This window comes from Galeopterus variegatus, unplaced genomic scaffold (genome assembly GCF_000696425.1).
Source record: "Galeopterus variegatus unplaced genomic scaffold, G_variegatus-3.0.2 Scaffold3711, whole genome shotgun sequence".
NCBI lineage: Eukaryota > Metazoa > Chordata > Mammalia > Dermoptera > Cynocephalidae > Galeopterus > Galeopterus variegatus.
This window is the reverse complement of record NW_007729822.1, coordinates 128,259-149,076: the sequence shown is the minus strand read 5'-3', so window position 1 is coordinate 149,076 and position 20,818 is coordinate 128,259. Positions and strand designations below refer to the sequence as shown.

The 20,818-nt window shown below is 37.9% G+C and overlaps 1 protein-coding gene across 1 annotated transcript in view; it reads left to right on the top strand.

Annotated features, from left to right (window-relative positions):
- Nucleotides 1–20,818, top strand: part of USP48 (ubiquitin specific peptidase 48) — a 93,563-nt gene that overhangs the window by 57,947 nt on the left and 14,798 nt on the right. Inside the window, exons 13-22 of the mRNA XM_008585785.1 lie at nucleotides 12–126; nucleotides 1,350–1,480; nucleotides 4,674–4,745; nucleotides 12,764–12,888; nucleotides 13,044–13,166; nucleotides 13,644–13,705; nucleotides 13,942–14,052; nucleotides 16,113–16,243; nucleotides 16,560–16,666; nucleotides 18,861–18,965. Coding sequence (XP_008584007.1) covers nucleotides 12–126; nucleotides 1,350–1,480; nucleotides 4,674–4,745; nucleotides 12,764–12,888; nucleotides 13,044–13,166; nucleotides 13,644–13,705; nucleotides 13,942–14,052; nucleotides 16,113–16,243; nucleotides 16,560–16,666; nucleotides 18,861–18,965 — 1,082 coding nt within the window. The remainder of the gene's footprint in view (nucleotides 1–11; nucleotides 127–1,349; nucleotides 1,481–4,673; nucleotides 4,746–12,763; nucleotides 12,889–13,043; nucleotides 13,167–13,643; nucleotides 13,706–13,941; nucleotides 14,053–16,112; nucleotides 16,244–16,559; nucleotides 16,667–18,860; nucleotides 18,966–20,818) is intronic.

The following is a 20,818-nucleotide window of genomic DNA, read 5'->3' as shown; positions in this document are numbered from 1 at the left end:
CTTGCCTCTAGTGAAAGCGCTGTGTAAGGAATGTGTAGTAGAACGTTGTCGTGTGTTGCGTCTGAAGAACCAGCTAAATGAAGATTATAAAACTGTTAATAATCTGCTAAAAGCAACAGTAAAGGGGTATGTTGTACAGTGCGCATTATTTATGATAAGCTAAAAAAATTTCAAGAGGTAATAACCAAGCAGCTTCATATTTATTAAAAATAGGGAGTTGGGATTTTTAGAACAAGGGCAATGGAAGTGGATTGCAGGGTCAGATCAAAAGTAAATTTTGCAACGATTGCTCCTGTGGCAAAGATAAAGCTGAGTAGGACAGCCTTTGCAACTATTCCATCCATTAGAGAGGAAGAAGCAGAAATGTGGATCTGAGGCCTGACCAAACTAAGGCAGAGTGTTAGCCTGTTCTCTGGCACGGCCTTGTGTAAAGCTTATGTTATAAGAAAAAACATCCCAGTAGGCTGGGGGTGACCCCCTTAGTGGGTCTGAAGTAAGGGTGTTAGCAAATAGCAAATGGTACCAGTGGAGTGTCCTTATCAGAAATGTCCAAGGTACTTGGAGTATGTTGAACACCACTCCGTGGAGTACCTCTGGACTCAGGAATGAATGGAATCAGACAGTTAATGGATGGGATTAATTATGTCTGGGTTTAATTTAAGTTTTTTATTTCCCAAACAAATATTAATCTAGTTTACTGTTTTGTGTCTTTCCACAAACAGCCTACTGAGTACCCTAAATGTGTATTGGTATAGACGTGGATGTGCAAATATATATATATCATTGTCACATATACTTAAAGACACAGTTGTATGTAATTGTGAATAATAATCAAATGAGAGAAACTGGCCATTTAATTGGTGTGATTGGCATGAATGTAATTGGGGTAGGAGAAGCAGGATGAAATTTAGGGTAGAAATAAATATTTGATATCTGCTATTTAATAGTGAGGAGTGAAAAATTGGCCAAAATGATAGTGTGTTTAAAAAAAAAAACAGCACAACAGCTGGTTCTGAATATTTGTAATTCACTTTAGTTGTGGCCTTTACAAGGAAAAAAGGGAGGAAAACATTAGGAAACTTTATTTATATAACATTGGCATGAATGTAATTGGGGTAGGAGAAGCAGGATGAAATTTAGGGTAGAAATAAATATTAGATATCTGCTATTTAATAGTGAGGAGTGAAAAATTGGCCAAAATGATAGTGTGTTTAAAAAAAAAAAAACAGCACAACAGCTGGTTCTGAATATTTGTAATTCACTTTAGTTGTGGCCTTTACAAGGAAAAAAAGGGAGGAAAACATTAGGAAACTTTATTTATATAATGTAGCATTCTCTTTGTTCCACAGCAATGATGGATTTTGGGTGGGGAAATCCTCCTTGCGGAGCTGGCGCCAGCTAGCTCTTGAACAATTAGATGAGCAAGATGGCGATGCAGACCAGAGCAATGGAAAAATGAATGGCAACACCTTAAATAAAGGTAATGTAGATTGTTTTGAAATTATAAGCATTCATTTTTAGTAAAATTGGTTTAATACCCATCCATATAATATTATTTTATTTTATTTTGTAGTAAAAGCAACAAGTTACCATGTATTTATTAATCATCTGTTATTTTTAAGACATTTAATTCCAGTTTGGATGCAGAAATGTAAGAAATTTTATCTACCACCTACATGTAATTTTAAAGACAACTTTGTTGAACCACAAGCTCTCAAAAATAGCACAGGGCAAATAAAAGATTTTCAAACTATTAAAATTCAGTAGGGACTAAGCAACTCACATGTGGAATTCTCCTTTATGATCTATCATACTTTGGGCTCAAGCTCTCTCTAGTTAATCACATGCAAAATTAATACTAATTTTGCTTCAGGCTAAAAGTTTTAAGAAAGGTAAGACAGATGCAAATTGCATAGTATGCCCGGTGTATTCTGGTGTTAGATAATCTACCATATTTAGAGTTTGCCTTCATCAGGTAAGTGAGCTTGTGCTTCTGCATTTTTTATCAAGGAGAGAAGAGAGGGCTTTTGTATAGCCTTTTGTTTATAAATTCTTCTGAGTTATCTGAAGCTGTGCTTTCAAATAAGAAATTATCTTATTAAAAATCAACCACTAAAGTTAATTTTATAATCAGTGCTTTATATCAAGGGAAATTAAGGCACTAAGATTATTTTTAGATTTAAAATGGAGACTAGTGGTTTGATCAGATTTACTAATTCAGAAGTTTGTTACTTACATGCAGTGATCCATAGTTAGTGATCAGTGATCCATAAGCAATTATTTCACTTAATTTTCTTATTTCCTGTTTATTAGAATTTACCTACACACACACACACACACACACACACACACACGGGCATTCCGGAAAGTTCGTGGAAAAATAGAATTGAAGGGCTGGCCTGTGGCTCACTTGGGAGAATGTGGTGCTGATAACACCAAGGCCACGGGTTCAGATCTCTACATAGGGATGCCAGTTAGCTCCCTGGGTGAGCGTGGAGCTGATGACACCAAGTCAAGGGTTAAGATCCCCTTACCGGTCCTCTTTAAAAAAAAAGAGAGAGAGAGAGAGAGAAATAGAATTGAAACATAGTGTGAATCTTTCCACAAACTTTTTTTTTTTTTCCTTTTTGTCTTTTTTCGTGTCCGGCAACGGATCGCAACCCTCAGTGTTGAGCCCGTACCGGACCGGGACCGGCAACGGGATCGCAACCCTCGGTGTTGCCCCCACACCTCGCTCAGCCAGTGAGCGGGAACCGGTCTGTATGTGGGATCCGAACCCTCAGCGGGAGCGTCACCGTACTCCCAAGCGGCGCACTGTAGCAGTGCGCCACCGGGCCGGCCCTCCACAAACTTTTTGAAGCACCCTCATATATCTATTTTTTATTGCCATTTTAATATTCTTAATCTTTTTATTGAAGTATTCTGTATTTTCTGCATTCAAGCATTTTATATCATTTGCACCTTACTTTTTGAGAAAATAAAAAACACCAAAGCTATTAGCTTTTCAAGTTCCTTGAGCTGTAGTTTTTAACATTTTCAAATTTGAACTGGTTTTTTTTTTTTGACTAAAATGTTTTGTTGCATTCTATAATTCATGAACTTAACATTAATTTGAAATTTATTATCCTGTCATTTGAAAATCCATACTATAATTATAGTGGTATCATGTGACCTAGTGTGTTAAGTATTTATTATTTGCTACTCTTTCGAGCCTCTTTATGTACCAGTGTTCCTTCATTTTAAGTAAAGTTGGATGCTGTACTGGAAAGTGCCTTGATGTTGGTTGGCCTAGCTTAAAAATATTTCTCATTGTTTTCAGAATTTGCTTCTCTTCTTCTCCCATTAAAAATTTTAAAAGCTTGAAGTAGCACAAATGTAATAAAGTAGAACTTCAAATCCCTCCCACCAGATATAATCACTGTAAATAGCAGTTTTCTATAATGGAGCTCATATAGGCACAGTTGTGCATCTCTTCCTATCAAAATACACAGCTCTTTTTATTCAGTGGCACAATGAAATGCCACTAAATTTACATATATCTAAGTATATTTATTTATATATTATATATTTATTTAACCAATTATATTTCAAAATTTAAAATTAGTATATAAGCACAGATGCAGGGCGCATCCTTGTGTGTGTCCTTGTATCTACGTATTTGTGTAATTTTCAGATTATTTCTGAGAAATAAATTCCTAGAAATTGATGGGTCAGAGAATTATACACATTTATAATTGCTACATATTGGTACCTATTGGTAAATTTCCACCAGAAAGCATATTAGGGGGCTTGTTTTTGCATGTTCTTCTCAACAGAAACAGTACATCAGTCACATCAATTTTTATCAGTCTGATATATGAAAATGACTAGCAATGTTGAGGCTTATGTTTTTCAAAATTATTTTTGGGGTTGACCATCTTCTCATATCTGAGAAGTTATTTGTGTATGTGACCAAGACAGAGGGGAGACAGAATTATCTGGTCATGTCCTTCCTTTGCCCGTTTTTCTACCTGAGTTTTCAGAAGATCAGTACATATTCTTTATATACATTAAGTATATTGTAAATGTGTTAGGTACTTAACATGAAAGATGCATGGATAACTCTTCTAATCTCCTGATGCTTAAGATTTTTATTTGATCATATTTCTAGTACATACAACTACAAATTGACAGTGACACAGTGTAGATAAGTAGGAAAAGCAGATATTGGAAGAGAAATATTAACAGGAAAAAGCAAAGTTCTTATTATATGTGTTTGACATTGAAGGTCAGTCCTCACTTCATTCACCTTTAAAGCTTTCTGTTCAACTGCTAAGAGTAGGTAGATGAAAATTACATGACATGTAGATGATTAACTTAGTTTATGACACAGTATTTTGAATACCTTGACTAGAATTAATAGAAGGATATATAAATTATTTGTCAAATTGAAAAAAGGCACATCTTGCATAACCTAAATCTTTAAAAAGTTAACCATCATTGAGATTTTTTTCTCCTTTTAAGGGAAAGAAGTATAACACTTCTTAGCAGAACTGTGTAGGAATCACTTGGGTCTAATTTTCAGAATGTTTTAAGGTTTTCTTTGTTCAAAATTGTGCACAGTAGTATATCTGCTGCTTTGAACTTTAAATGCAACAACCAGAGTGGTTATTATCTGTATTTCTTTTGATTAGATGAATCAAAGGAAGAAAGAAAAGAAGAGGAGGAGGAATTAAATTTTAATGAAGACATTCTGTGTCCACACGGTAAGTGAGAAGCATGAATCTGTTGTTAACTTGGCTTTAGTATATCATAAGTATTGTCTTAAAACATTTTCTCTTAGGTACTAGGCCCTAAAGTGGCAGCCATTGTTGAGTAACTACTTTCTAAACTGTACTTTGATTAATGTTTCTGTTCTTTTACCCTTTTTAACTGTTAACTTCTACTCCCTGGCCTTTGCCTCTCACGTCATATCTTCTCACTTTGCAGGATATTAAATAAATAAATAAATAAATAAATAAATAAATAAATAAATAAATAAATAAATAAATAAATAAATAAATAAATAAATAAATAAATAAATAAATAAATAAATAAATAAATAAATAAATAAATAAATAAATAAATAAATAAATAAATAAATAAATAAATAAATAAATAAATAAATAAATAAATAAATAAATAAATAAATAAATAAATAAATAAATAAATAAATAAATAAATAAATAAATAAATAAATAAATAAATAAAGATTCTCCCACATTTAGAGGAAATCATTGGAAAAGAAAATTTTTCTCCCTTATATTGAAGGACTTTTGATTTTTTTTTCTTTTTTCGGTGGCTGGCCAGTATAGGGGATTGAACCCTGGACCTTGGTGTTATCAGCACCACACTCTAACCAACTGGCTAGCCCCAAGGGCTTTTGAATTTGAAGGGAAGAATCTCAGTTGTTTCCTGTGACTACTTTATCCATTTGAACACTTTGAGAATAGCATTTTTATATTTCTTATTATTGTTAGTGCTATTTATGTTTTAGTGTCTTAGACATTTATTGACTAGCAGCTGTGTCCTATGTGTTAGGTCCTCTTAACAAACTTAAGTCCCCTTCCCTGCCTTTTAAAACCTATTTTGAGAAAATTCGCACCCAGAGAAGTTGAGATGTCAGTGTTTTATACTGTGTTAATCCACGTTTGTGCATTTCTTGTTATGTGGTAACATATTGATAATACTCAGAATTCCTGTTGTTCCTAATAAATTTCTAATTTCAGTTCTAATTTCATTGGTTCACTGTGAACCAGTGGATGATGTCTCACATCTCACACTTAACCCTTATGTATACTAGCACTTTTATATCAAGGGCCCTTGATGACACTAATGATAATAGTTGTCACTGGAGTAGTATTTGCATTCTGGATTATCTCACTGCACCTCAGCTTCCTAGATGAGGGGTATTCTCATTTACAGACCGCAAGAGTAGGGGAGCTCATCCTGGAGTGTGGATTGGGGTCTCTGTGGGTTCCAAGCTCATCTTTTCTTCCCCACTGCATCACCCTGACCCTCGTTTGTATTCCTTATGCTAGTAGTGCACAGTAGGAGCACAAATGTAAAGAAGGTGTGGCCTCTTAAGTAGTGGGCAGCATGAGTAAATAAGTAAGGGAAAGAAAGGTGGAGTGAACAGCCAAAAGGGGGTTAATTTTTTAGTGATGCTTTCCTATCAACTGATTTTATGTTCATAGCATAGATGTGGGCGTATGATAAGCACATCCATTTTGAGAGTTGAGGCATGCCTGGCAAAATGTTAAGTTTCATGCTTGGTGCTGCCCGTCTGGTTGAAACAGTGCCAGAACTTGGTTTGTCGTTGAACTCCTTAGCTCACTGAGTTTTGCTCCACCTTCCCTCCTATCTTTTTGTTTTGTTTTGTTTTGTTTTGGCAGCTGGCTGGTAAGGGGATCTGAACCCTTGACCATGGTGTTATCAGCACCTACTCTAACCACCTGAGCTAACTGGCCAGCTCTTCTTCCCAACCAATTTATGTCATTTCTGTATTGACAGTTTTGACGAGAAAGCATGGCAAAGCTGAATATAATTTCAGGATGCATGCTGCACACCTCACCCTATCAGAAAGTGTGTAACTAACAGGAGCTGGTTTTTAGAACTTCAGCTTGATCTGTATCTCAGTGGCATTTTGAAGCCATACTTGTAATCTGATATTTATAAAGGTTAGTTTTCTTCTTTTGTTTCTGTGTACTGTGTGCCCAGGGTGAGGTTTTTCATGTGTAGGATATCAAACCTTGGAAATTCACTTTACTCATTAAGCTTCTACTAAAACTTCGTTAGGGAGAATTGTTGATGATGTTGGTAGTTGTAGTAATAGTAGGGGTAGTAGTAAGATGATAGTGGACAGTTATTGAATGCTTACCATGTGCCTGGTAGTTTTCTAAGTGTATAGATGTTAACTTGTTTAATCTGTACAACAACACTGTGAAGTCAATATTGTTATCACATCCCTTGTACTGATGAATAAGTAAACTGAGCACATAGAGGTGAGAATCATTTGCCTAAGGTCATCACACTTGATTGGTAGTTTTGCCTGGGTATATAATTATCGGAAACTCTTTTTCTTTGAAAATTTGAAGGACCTGCCCTAGCGTTCAGTGTACCACTCAGAAGTCCAGAGCCATTCTTTGTAGGTAATTTTTTTTCCTTCCATTTCTGGAAACTCATTGGATCTCTGTCCCCAGTGTTGTACAATTTCACAGTGATCTGCCTTGGTGTAGACACTGTTTTTTTATTGTGCTAGCACTCTGTGGAGGTCGAGTGTGTCTTGGAGGGGCTTGGTGACTGCAGGCTTCACTATTAGGTGCCCTGGCTGGCCTCTTTCACTGGGGAATTCCCAATGTTGGTTCCCGCTCTTGGACTGCTCATATTTCTCCATAAGCGTCTTCCATTCTCCTACCTAGAAAATGCAGACCTGCCATCACTGTTCTGGGGTTGTAGAGAGAAGGGGGCTTGGGAGTCTCTGCATTCAGTGCAGAAATGTTTACTCATTCCTATCTCAGCTTGTTACCTCATTTGTCTCTGGGTCCCCTGGTGCAGAGGCCTTAGGTTTTTACTGTCAGAGAATAAACTTGTAGTTTTTTGTGGCCAGAGGGAATAGTTATCTGTAAGATGTAGAGAAGGGGACTGAGAATCTAAATAGACTTTTAGTCCTTTTTTTGTTTGTTTTGTTTTGTTAACCCCACCTTCACTTCCACATATCCCAAATTCCTGGTTCTATGGGGGCAGTTCTGCAGGGTAGTAAATCTGATTCCTTTTTGACTTTTGCCAACTTAGAATTAATTTTCTTGTGTGTCTTATCTGTCGTCTTTTAAGCTTCTAAAACTTTTGTTACTGTCATTCCGTCTGTTCTTTTTATTCATTATTATGGTTTTATATCTTTTTAAAAAATCTCTTTATTGTGGTCTAATGATGTTTTAGGAGACACCAAAAGTAAATACAGTTTTAACTTTTTTATTTTTGGTGGCTGGCTGGTACAGGGATTGAACTCTGGACCTTGGTGTTATCAGCACCATGCTCTAACCAACTGAGCTAACCAGTTGGCCCTTAAATGCAGTTTTAAAACATCATTTTTATCTGGAAATACTTGTTTTGCATTTTTATATTCTTATAACAAAATTCATATGTATTTTTTTTTTTTTAATTGACTGGTAAGGGGATCGCAACCCTCAGCACAGTGTTGTCTGCACCACGCTCAGCCAGTGAGCTCACCGGCCATCCCTATATAGGATCTGAACCCGCAACTTCGGCGCTGCTAGCACCGCACTCTCCCGAGTGAGCCATGGGGCTGGCCCAAAATCCCTATGTATTTCTAAAGCCTTTATATGTACTTAATATATCACAAATTTTGTGTGAATTCATTATTAGATTGTATTTCATTAGAAGATTTACTACTGCCATAAAGTTCATTATATTGTAGAAATAATATATTCATCAAGCTTTCTTTACATTTTATATTCCTTTGAATAAATAACCTCCCTATAACATACCTTGTTAATGACACCTAGTTTGCATAGAGGTTGGGCAGTTTTTGTTTTGTTTTTTAAGTTCTTTTTTGGGTGTTCTATGGCCCCGATTATTATAATTTGAACTGGATTTTAGTGCTGATGGGGTCCGTTTATCCAGAATCTAAATTCATCGTTAACTACGTTCCTATTTTTACCAGAAGAATCTTTGGGAATCAGATTATCCAGTTATGTTTGGTGAATCTCTCATGACTGATTTGATCTTGTACTGTAAGATACTGCTCACAGGATGAAGTCGATTGCCTTTCTGTCTTCAAATTTGAGAAATAACATTATTTATTTCAGGATACAAAAATTCTTAGCATAACTTCGTATAGCATACATTATACGAAGTTATACGAGTGCGCCTCTTGGGAGCGTGGCAGCACTCCCACCGAGGGTTCGGATCCCATGTGGAGACCGGTTCCCGCTCACTGGCTGAGCACGGGTGCAGGTGCAACACCGAGGGTTGCGATCCTGTTGCCGGTCCCCGGTATGGGCGCAACACCGAGGGTTGCGATCCCGTTACCGGTCAGTAAAAAAGACAAAAAGGAAAAGAAAAATTTTTTTCTTCTGACTTCAGAAATAATTTGGGTTGTTCTTTTTTAATCATTTGAGTAATACACATCCAACATAAAAGCCAGTCACTACCTAAAGGTACCCCCACATTAGAATGAGACAGTGCATCCATAGTGTCTGAAATCCTCTGCAAACATATATATTAAAGTGTGTGTGTCTGTATTATTATTTTCTTCATTCTCTGCCCTTTGCTTAACCAGATAGAGTTATATACCACATGCATACAAAGAAAGAATCCTTTTAAAAAAATTTTCATTGAATCATAATTGATTATAAATATTTTGAGGGTTCAATGTTGACATGTTGATCAAATCAGTATTACTAGTATATATATTGTTATAAATCGTACTTAATCTTTATGCCCCTTTGTCCAATCTCTCTCTATCCCCCTCTTCTTTCCCCCTCCCACCTCTGATAACCCTCAATTCCTTCTCTCCTTCTGAAAGAGTGATGGTTAACCTCTGTTGAATTGTTGCCTCGATGGTCTGTCCAATGCTGAGAGGTGTGCTCAGGTCCCCCAATATTATCGTTGAGCAGATGCTCCTTCTGTTAGTCTGGAATGGGCTTTGTAGAGAGGGACATCCTCTTCTTTTCTTTGGTCTCTGCTGGTGACTCTCCTTGTGTCAATGCACTCCAGTGGCTGGTGGACCATCTGCATGGTGGTTATGGCGTCTAGCTGCTTTCGTGGCAGCCGTGGTTATCGTGATGGCTATGGTGGGCCACTCACATGGAGGTAATATTTTTGGCATGCTCCTTGGTGCTGGTAGTGTGCCTGGTTGTGTGGGGGAGTCCAGTCCCTGGCTCCATGCCTCAGGACCCAGGGTAGGCCCCGAGGTGCTGGTGGTCTGCCTGGTTGTAGAAGAGGGGTCTAGTCCCTGGCTCCAAAAGAATCCTTTTTTTTAAAAAAAAAAAAAGGAAACCACTTAAAAATTATAATTGCCTTAGAGTTCTTTCTAAATCAGGTCATTGAGATCTACGTTAATCTTTTTTATGGCTATATTGTATTTTACCATAAGGATGCACTAAATTAGGGTTTGATAATCCAATTGACCTTTTCCTTTTTTAAAAAAATAAATTTCCTGATTGTGTCTAATGATAGGCATGTTGGAGTAAGTTTTCATAGCCTCAGAGGAAATGTAAATTAATAGCCTACTCAGAAAGTGAATTTTCACATTGTGACCTTATTTCTGTGTGATAAGTTTATTAAAGCAAAATAATCTTTTCTTGGGATTATTCAAAACTCAGAAAGAGGTGAGGGGTAGAAGTTAAGAAGATACGTGAAAGGACTTTACAAAGTCATGGAAAGTCTATGGCTGTACCAGTCTGAACATGCCCAATCTCATCTGATCTCAGAAAAAGTCACGGAAAAATGGAATTAAAAGATAAAAAATATAGGGCCGGCCCGGTGGTGCACTGGAGAGTGCGCTGCTTGGGAGTGCGGTGGCGCTCCCGCCGAGGGTTCAGATCCCATGTGGAGACCGGTTCCCGCTCACTGGCTGATTTCTGAACATAACCTCCATTAAGTTGAAGATACTTTTATAAGCAGTGATATCAGCCATTTAGTCCATCCGTAAGGAACTAAGGGGCCCTGGAAATTTAACGATGTCAATGCAGTCTTTTTTATATTATTAATAGCAGGGAAATGGTTTCCCTTTAAAGATTTCTTAAGATTGGGAGACAAAAAGAAGTCAGAAGGAGCCAAATCAGGACCGTGAAGTGGACGCCTAATGATTTCCCATCCAAACTCTCACAAAATTGCCTTTGTTTGATGAGAGGAATGAGCAGGAACATTGTCATGGTGGTGAAGGACTCTCTGGTGAAGCTTTCCCAGGTGTTTTTCTGCTAAAGCTTTGGCTAACTTTCTCCAGACACCCTCATAATAAGCCAATGTTATTGTTCTTTGACCCCCCCATGAAGTCAAGAAGCAAACTGTCTAGAGCATCCCAAAAAACTGTTGTCATGACCTTTGCTCTTGGGTCCACTTTTGCTTTGAGTGGACCACTTCCATCTCTTGGTAGCCATGGCTTTTATTGTGCTTTGTCTTCAGGATCATACTGTAAAGCCATGTCTCCTATTAACAGTTCTTTAAAGAAATGCTTCAAGATCTTGATCCCACTTGTTTAAAGTTTCCATTGAGAGCTCTGCTCTTGTCTGCAGCTGGTCTGGGCACAACAATTTTGGCACCCATCAAGCATAAAGTTTGCTCAATTTAAATTTTTTCATCAGAATTGTATAATCTGAACCGGTTATCTATGGCGTTGGCTGTTGTTTCTGCTGTTAATTGTTGGTCCTCTTCCATTGGGGCATGAACAAGATGAATTTTTTCCTCGCGAATTGATGCTTCATCTTCAATACCATCTCATCCCTTAAAATGCGCTGTCCATTTGTAAACTGTTGATTTCTTTGGGGCCTTGTCCCCATAAACTTTTTATAAAGCATGAATGATTTCACTGTTCTTCCACCTAGGCTTCACTAGAATTCTTAGAAATTATGGGGTTTCGATGAGACCAACCTGGGTTCATAATCCCAGCCTCGTATTCGCCAGCTGTGGTGACCCTAGATATATTCATCTCTCTGATTCTCAGTTTATTCACTGTGTAAAATGTATTATGTGTTTAGAAAACTCCTGGCTTTATTACTCTCAATAAATCTGTAGGTACCTTGCCAGTCGGCGCAGAAACAAATGTTTGGCTTTGGAAACTTAAAGATGTTTCTCTGGATAATGATCCATATAGGTAGATACGTACAGTTCACTAAGAGAACACTTGGGAACAGCTGAAACAATTGAGAATATAAAATCACAAATGGAGCCAGGAGGAAGGCCCTGGAAAGCTAGATGTGGATAAGTAAATAGTAAACTGAGGAGGATCTGGTAAGATTGCAGGTTGCTGTGATTTTAGCATTCCTGTGATCTTCTGAGAAGAGTCAAGTCCTTGTGACTAGTATTCTTGTTGTCTTCTGGGATTTCTTGAAAACAAGGTGCAAGTAGCAAACAAATTGGGACATGACTGGAGATGGCTTTCAGAGTGAACGGTAGATTGCTTTATTACTTAACTTTTGCTTGTTAACTTGAAAGAATGGACCTGTGAGGGTGGGACACAACCTTGGAAAATATGATTTCAATGCGGAATGATTTTAGTAACAATCAAATCGGAGACAGTCAATTCTGCAGGAAATGATGACCTTTGAGTGATGCACGGTGCCTGGAGATCCCAGGATCCTGGGAGGCCTCTTTTTATTGCTTTCTTACTGGCAAGGAGAAAGGTAGCAAATGCATGGTTCTAGCCTATACATTTGTTTTTCTCTCCTGATTTTTCTTTTTCTCTGTTTTTTTACCCTCTTCCCTGCACCCGCCTCTGCCCTCTCTCCTGATTTTTCAACCACAGACCTGGATTAAAGACATAAAATTGGGGTTAGTGGCAAGCCCCTTTATAATTAAAATGAAATTTAAAATTTAGAGAGTTTTCTGGAAAGAGATAGAAATACAATTGAGAAGAAAAGGAAACGAGTACCTGTAGATTTTTCTTAAGTTTAAGAAATAGGAAATAGATTTTGGGTGCTTTCTCTTAAATTTAAGAAATAGAAAATAGATACTGACTTTTTCAGCTTTTTTTTCAAATACATTTTTTTTTTCTTTAACTCAGGGGAGTTATGCATTTCTGAAAACGAAAGAAGGCTTGTTTCTCAAGAGGCTTGGAGCAAACTGCAGCAATACTTTCCAAAGGCTCCTGAGTTTCCAAGTTACAAAGAATGCTGTTCACAGTGCAAGGTACTGAGTGCTCTACTGACATCTGTGGAAATGGCATGCCGCCTCCCTGGATTGACTTCCCGGGGAATTAACAATGTGCTTTTAATGGGGGTGTAGAGAGGAGGCAAGTCATGTGCTGTCAGCAGGAGACAGTTGATTGCTTCATTCTCTTTCAGATTTTAGAAAGAGAAGGAGAAGAAAATGAGGCCTTACATAAGATGATTGCAAACGAGCAAAAGACTTCTCTTCCGAATTTGTTCCAGGACAAAAACAGACCATGTCTCAGTAACTGGCCAGAGGTACAATGATTCCCACAAAGGAAAGAATCATCTTTCCTTTTTAAGGCCATTGCCAAATTCTTGATAAACTGTTTCAGAACAACCCAGAACTTTTCTCATTCTCATTTGTTTAGTAATCTGATCAGGGGGATTTACTCCAGCTTGCTATTTCTTGGTAGAGGACTATATTTCCAATTTATTTATAAAACTTGGGGCCAGCCTGTGGCTCACTTGGGAGAGTGCGGTGCTGATAACTCTAAGGCCACGGGTTTGGATCCCTATATAGGGATGGCCAGTTAGCTCACTGGTGAGCATGGTGCTGACAACACCAAGTCAAGGGTTAAGATCCCCTTACCGGTCATCTTTTAAAAAAAAAAAATAATAATAAATAAATAAATAAATAAAACTTGAATAAGGAAAACCACATTTGTCATAAAGAATTTGTGTTAAGAATGCAACAAATTAATGGATACTTTTTCTGTGATTTTTATATTCTAGGATACAGATGTCCTCTATATTGTTTCACAGTTCTTTGTAGAAGAATGGCGGAAATTTGTTAGGTAGAAACCAAAAATTTTCTCTTTCCTTTTTTTGGGGGTTGACTCTAGTACCCTTCATGGTTACTTTCACTAACGTACACTGGAAACTTTCTTTTCTCTTAAATGAGTAATCCTAAAGAACATTTAATTACTAATACCCTTTTAAATATATCTCCAATTTAAAAATAATTATCTTAAAAATCTTTTTCAGCATGTAATAGTGAGGTATATTTATCTTCCTTGTCTTATTTGTATAGAAAGCCTACAAGATGTAGTCCTGTGTCATCGGTCGGAAATAGTGCTCTTCTGTGTCCCCATGGGGGACTCATGTTTACATTTGCTTCTATGACCAAAGAAGATTCTAAACTGTGAGTTTCTTCTCTTCATGTGATTTGTTTGTTTGTTTCTAATAATTAATAAAGTATGTTTAGGTAATTATTCATCTAACATAAATAATCTGTTTTAAGAATCTAGTTCTTTGCTAAATTGTTGGTGTTTTTCCTTTTATATGCTCTAGAGTAAGCTCTTGTCTTTAATTAAAAGGAAAAGCCTGCTTCTCCAGAAAAGGCAAGAGGCTGCCTGAGACTTTGTTCTTTATGCTCCTTCCTTGTCCCTCCTGGAGATGAAAAACACCCTCCTCCCCCTCTTCTCCTCCCAAGCTGCTGGTAACCAGTACCATGTCTCTAGGCTGATTCTTTTCCAGAATCATATAATCAACATGGTCTTGGTTGTAGGGTTTTTTCCTGCAGCTACCAGCCTTCAGGAAATAGAGGAGTATGGCAGTGTAGCACCAGAGCAAAGCCACTGACTGAGCTAGTCATCTGGAATTCTAGGGTCTTAAAACCAAAATTTTATTCCATTCCTCAAGTGCTTCCAAAGGAGCTCGTCTATAAATTTCACCCCTGATGTTGCTATTTTATCTTGTGAAATAATTTTAAAATAACTATATAAGAGAAGGCAGAATGCCTCCAAGGTTGCCAGTAAATCATGCAAGGAAAATTGAAACAGAAATAAAAACTAGTCTTGGGGCCGGCCCGGTGGCACACTGCTACAGTGCGCCGCCTGGGAGTGCGACATAACCAGTACCATGTCTCTAGGCTGATTCTTTTCCAGAATCATATAATCAACATGGTCTTGGTTGTAGGGTTTTTTCCTGCAGCTACCAGCCTTCAGGAAATAGAGGAGTATGGCAGTGTAGCACCAGAGCAAAGCCACTGACTGAGCTAGTCATCTGGAATTCTAGGGTCTTAAAACCAAAATTTTATTCCATTCCTCAAGTGCTTCCAAAGGAGCTCGTCTATAAATTTCACCCCTGATGTTGCTATTTTATCTTGTGAAATAATTTTAAAATAACTATATAAGAGAAGGCAGAATGCCTCCAAGGTTGCCAGTAAATCATGCAAGGAAAATTGAAACACAAATAAAAACTAGTCTTGGGGCCGGCCCGGTGGCGCACTGCTACAGTGCGCCGCCTGGGAGCGCGACAGCACTCCCACCAAGGGTTCGGATCCCACATACAGACCAGTTCCCGCTCACTGGCTGAGCGAGGTGCGGGCGTGACACCGAGGGTTGCGATCCCGTTGCCGGTCCCGGTCCGGTACGGGCGCGACACTGAGGGTTGCGATCCGTTGCCGGACACGAAAAAAGACAAAAATAAATAAATAAATAAATAAAAACTGGTCTAGAGTTAGGGAGTTTATTATTCATATTTCAATACTCTAAGATAAATTTAGGGGATCTGAGAATTAGTATATATTTTCTTCTAGATTCTCCCCCAGCCCTCCCTCCCTCCCTTCTTTTTTCCCTTTTTTTTCTCTTTTTTAGGAGGTGGGGGTGTGGATTGTTACTGTTTTAATGCTAGATATCCAAGAAAATATCTATAATAATAAAGCAAACAGATGTGTGCCACCAGTTAGCTTAAAAGTTCAGGTGATGTATTTAAAGTCCCCTCAGTATTTATCCTTCTTTTCATTACTGCTTTTCTCTCTCTCTCTCTCTCCCTTCCTCTTGATGTAACCACTGTCCTGAATTTGAGAGTTATCAGTGTCAGAAAGTATTCCTTTAAAAAAACAATACACACACATAGTAATGTCTTGGATATTTAAAACTTTTTATAGTAAACGGCATCAATACTGTATTTATCCTTCTGTAACTAACTTATTTTACTCACCTTATGTTTTTGAGGTTTAAGTGTGTTGATATATGTAACTACAGTCCATTTAGTTTCACTGCTGTTGTAACATTGAAAAAACTACTATAATATATGAAAAATACTACTCCTTGTTGACGAGAACATATCTTTTTCCTTTCGTTCCTTTGCATTAAACACTGTAGTAGTGATTGATGATTTTGGTTTAGGAGATGAATGGATTATGTTAGTTCTCTTTATTTCCATGTGTCTTAAGGCATGTTGTGTTTTTTTGCACAGTATAGCTCTCATATGGCCCAGTGAGTGGCAAATGATACAAAAGCTCTTTGTTGTGGATCATGTAATCAAAATCACAAGAATTGAAGTGGGCGATATAAACCCTTCAGAAACACAGTATATTTCTGAGCCTAGTAAGTTTTCATATTGATTTTGGTTTCTGTAGTTAAAAGTTGACATTTTAGGGGGGAAGGAAAGGGTACATCAGTGTTGTATTCTCTGCTTAAAATTAAAGATCACGTGGCAGTTCAAACTCTCTAGGCGGGAACTTCCATACAGTTGTCTTTTATTTGTATGTGTATTTGTGGACAGTAAATGAATATCCTTATTGTTACTATTTGCATTCAACAGAATAATAATTGATAGAAAATATTACTGATAGTTTAATTAGATCTCTGGTTCTTTGACAGTAATTCCTCAACCACTTCCGTTTTACTTTTTTTTTTTAAGAACTCTGTCCAGAATGCAGAGAAGGGTTATTGTGTCAACAGCAGAGGGACCTGCGTGAATACACTCAAGCCACCATCTATGTCCATAAAGTTGTGGATAATAAAAAGGTACTGGTCCCTCTTGTGGCCATGACTAGTAGTGACCAAGTTTGCTTTTTGACTTGATGTTTTATGTTCACTGAGCACTGCCTAGAACTGTATTTTTGTTTCCTGAAAGCTGTTTGGCATTAGAATTGACATTGGACAAGAATTGAAAATGGATAGTTCTGTGATTATATGTGCATTTATTGATGTGATACATAGATATTTACTGAATGCCAGCTGTGTGCCAGGAATCACACACTGGTGCTGAGGATGTAGTGATGGAGACAGATAAGGTACCTGCTCTGGAAATTATACGTACCTAGTGAGGAAGATCAGAAGTAAATCATAAATTCATAAGATGATTTTACACAAGAACAAGTGTTTTGAGGGACATTTAACAGAGTAAAGTGAGAGAGACTGATAGAAGTGGAGGTCGCAGTGTTAGATAGGGAGTAGACAGAAAAGGCATCTTGAGGAGGAGGAGTTTTACCTCCTGAGCACTCGCTGTCAGGGATCCAACCTGGGAAAAGTATTCTAGGCACAGGAAACAAAGGCCAAAGGGATAAGCCTAATGTGCTCAAGCACTGAGTAAAAACCATTGTGCTGACTGATAGAACTTTCTGCAGCGACGAACAGGTTCTATATCTGTGCTGTGCACCACAGGAGCCACCAGCCACATGTGGCTGTGGATCACTTGATTCATAGCTAGTGTGGCTAGTGTGACTGAACTAAAACTGAATTTTTTTTTTTTTTCCCCAAAATATAACCAGTAAGGGGATCTTAACCCTTGACTTGATGTTGTCAGCACCACACTCTCCCAAGTGAGCCACGGGCTGGCATCCTAAAACTGAATTTTTAATTTTTGTTCATTTAAATTTAAATAGCTACATGTGGCTTGTGGCTACCATAGTAGCCAGCCCTGGTCTAGAGTGAAGTTTACTCCAAGGATGGATAGCAATATGGGATGACGGACCAAATTCTGTTGTGTTTTATACAACTTACCAAGGACTTGGGATTTTGTTGTAAGTGTAGATCTAAGCCACTGGAGAGTTTTGAACAAGGTCATGGTATGATCTCATTTATGGTTTGAAAAAGTCAGCCTGGCCATTGTGTTTGGAATTGCTGAGGGCCTAACAGGAATAACAAAGGCAATTTGAGAGCATTTTGCATTGATCTGCAAGGGTAGGTGAAATTTTGTAAGCAGAGGTGTTAAAACTTGCTATGTTGTGGATTTCAGAGCATTTTTACTACATTAGAAATGGCTCTTGGGTAGATCCTGACCTGTTATGATTCCAGGATTTGGGGGATTAAAAACAAAGTAGAGGGCCAGCCTGTGGCTCACTTGGGAGAGTGTGATGCTAATAACACCGAGGCCACAGGTTCAGATCCCTGTATAGGGATGGCCTGTTAGCTCACTTGGGAGAGCGTGGTGCTGACAGCACCAAGTCAAGGGTTAAGATCCCCTTACCAGTCATCTTTTAAAAACAACAACAACAACCAAAACAAAACCCCAAAAAAAAAAAAAAGTAGAATACGTTTTCTTTGATGCTAAGTTACCAAAGACATTATTTAAAAAGGGTAACATACAGATTATGCTCTAGAGGTTTAGGGTTCTGCTTCACAAGTTGAACTAAGGCCTTCATTTCCTAATTTGCTGAGAAAATGAAGTTAATGAGTATAAATATTTTAGTTTTTCCCCTAAAAATTTTTTTAAATCTTTTGTACCTTTTAGTACATGCAGATCTTGGTATCTGGTATAGAATAATATCCAATTTAGTTGATTTCATTGTTTGAGTTTAATAACAGTATTTCATAGTGTTCTGCAAAAGAACACTTCCACCATCGTACATTTTCTCAATTCTTAAAGAGCATTGTGACTCCTGCCACCTCAACAGTTTGAGAACTTGAAAAGGCTTGATAATTGGTGTACTCGAGAAGGTGTCGAGCACCTTACAACTTCTGCAAAATAACATCATTGTGCAAGCCTGATAATAACTGTTCTGTGGAGACCTCTTACATTTATTATGGTGAACACATTAAATACAAGAATAAGTCATAGGATAAAAAACAGAGCACTTGATTCTTGATTTACTCTGGTCATTTATCCCACCATGATAAAGGTGTTCCTCCTCTTGGTAAAGCTTGCCAGTCAAAGCCCGCACTCCCTCCGTGGCACACCTTTCTGACCTACTTCTCTCTCTCGTCCTGGTGCATTCAGGTGATGAAAGATTCAGCTCCGGAGTTGAATGTGAGTAGCTCCGAAACGGAGGAGGACAAGGAAGAAGCTAAACCAGATGGAGAAAAAGATCCAGATTTTAATCAAGTACGTCTTGAGGCTGCTTTTCATTGTTATCTTTTCCGCCATTCTCAAAGAGCAACCACTCCCAACACTTGGACATCTCCCTCTACTCTGTGTGGGGGATATTGGTTCTCTGCTCCCTTCCTGTTTTCCTTTCTCTTTCTTTAGTTTTGGCAGCACACTACAGCTGTCTTGATTGCTCATGAAAAGCCATGGACCACATTATTCCAGAATTAACATATTTCTTGCTATTAAGTAAGAAAGGTTGACATATAATGTAATGATTAAATTTGTAGCTGGAAAAGAAGTCTAAAACCCAAGACCCATGTTTTGATTTGTTGTTTAATCATGGGATCTTCAAAGTATGAAAAGATATTTTAACTCAGATTCCCTCATTTTACAAACAAAATAAATAGCCTTAGTAATGAACTATATAGGAGAGATTTTTGTGTCTCTAATTAAGGTGTTGATCAAATGACCAGATGAGCTGTTGCATTAATCTTTCATTTTCCCTTATAATAAACTTAAAATTTTTCTATTAAACTTGAATATTTTTTGTATGTTCTGTTTTGATTTCCTACCCCTCTTATTTGGTTGCTTGATTATATTCTGCAGGTTTATAGTGATACTGGAGAAAATTTTCATTCTTTTTTTTTTTTTTTAAATAAAAAGATGACTGGTAAGAGGATCTTAACCCTTGACTTGGTGTTGTCAGCACCACGCTCAGCCAGTGAGCTAACCGGCCATCCCTATATAGGATCCTAACCCATGGCCTTGGTGTTATCAGCACTGCACTCTCCCGATTGAGCCATGGGCCGGCCCCTAGGAGAAAATTTTCTTAAGAACAGGAACTAATATGGGAATGTGTGTGGTTGATGTATTGTGTAGGTAACTTTCATCTTTGCAAAAAGATAGACCACTGTGTTCCAGGATATTATATAGATTCATTAAATTTGTGGAATTTCTTTCTACGTAAAGTTTCGTTTTTAATGGATGAGATATTTGTTTTCTTTCTTACTGCTAAAATAGTGTAGTTAAATTATGTTTAGCATTCTCCCTGAAAGAATAAAAGTGTTATAATGGCCATCTGCTGTATCTGTTACAGAGCAGAGATATCTGGGCATGTTGGCCTGTCTGTACACACTGATACTGTTACTTCATTTTCAACATTAAGAAAGTCTGAAAAGCCCTCTTGACTTGAATCTTGGTCTTCCCGAGGTAAATGTTACTTGTAGTTTCCCAACTGGTGTAAAGGGATGTCATTTGTTTTCCATGGCTTGTTGGATCTCATAAAAAAAACACCTGTGAAGGAACAAAACCATGCAATTTTATGCTCCCACCCCACTGACAGTGATCAGCCAGTCTTTGTTAAAGTTGTCCTGCCAAATTTGTATTTCAGTTGGTCACCATTGGAGGACCCTTTGCTTCAGTGCTAACCAATATCTATACATTTTATAGGAACGTAGATTTTCAGTTTGAGAGGATATTTTCCTACAATAAGTAATGCCCTTACTGAAATCTGTGTTCATGTATATATGTCTTCTGTTCCTTAGAATGGTTTTGAGTTTTTGGGTCAAATCATCTGTCTCTTGATAGGAATTTGCAGACATGACTTTGCTGCCCTCCAACCTTTTGTCAGCTCTTTGTTTTCTCGTCTCCATCTCCTCATACCATCCATCTTCCAAGCCATATATCTACAACTAGATTGTTTGCTCTTTTAGCTGATACATTAAAAAGTACACATATGTAGGGGCCGGCCCCGTGGCGCACTCGGGAGAGTGCGGCTCTGGGAGTGCAGTAGCACTCCTGCCGAGGATTCGGATCCTATATAGGGATGGCCAGTGCACTCACTGGCTGAGCGCGGTGCGGCCGGTCAC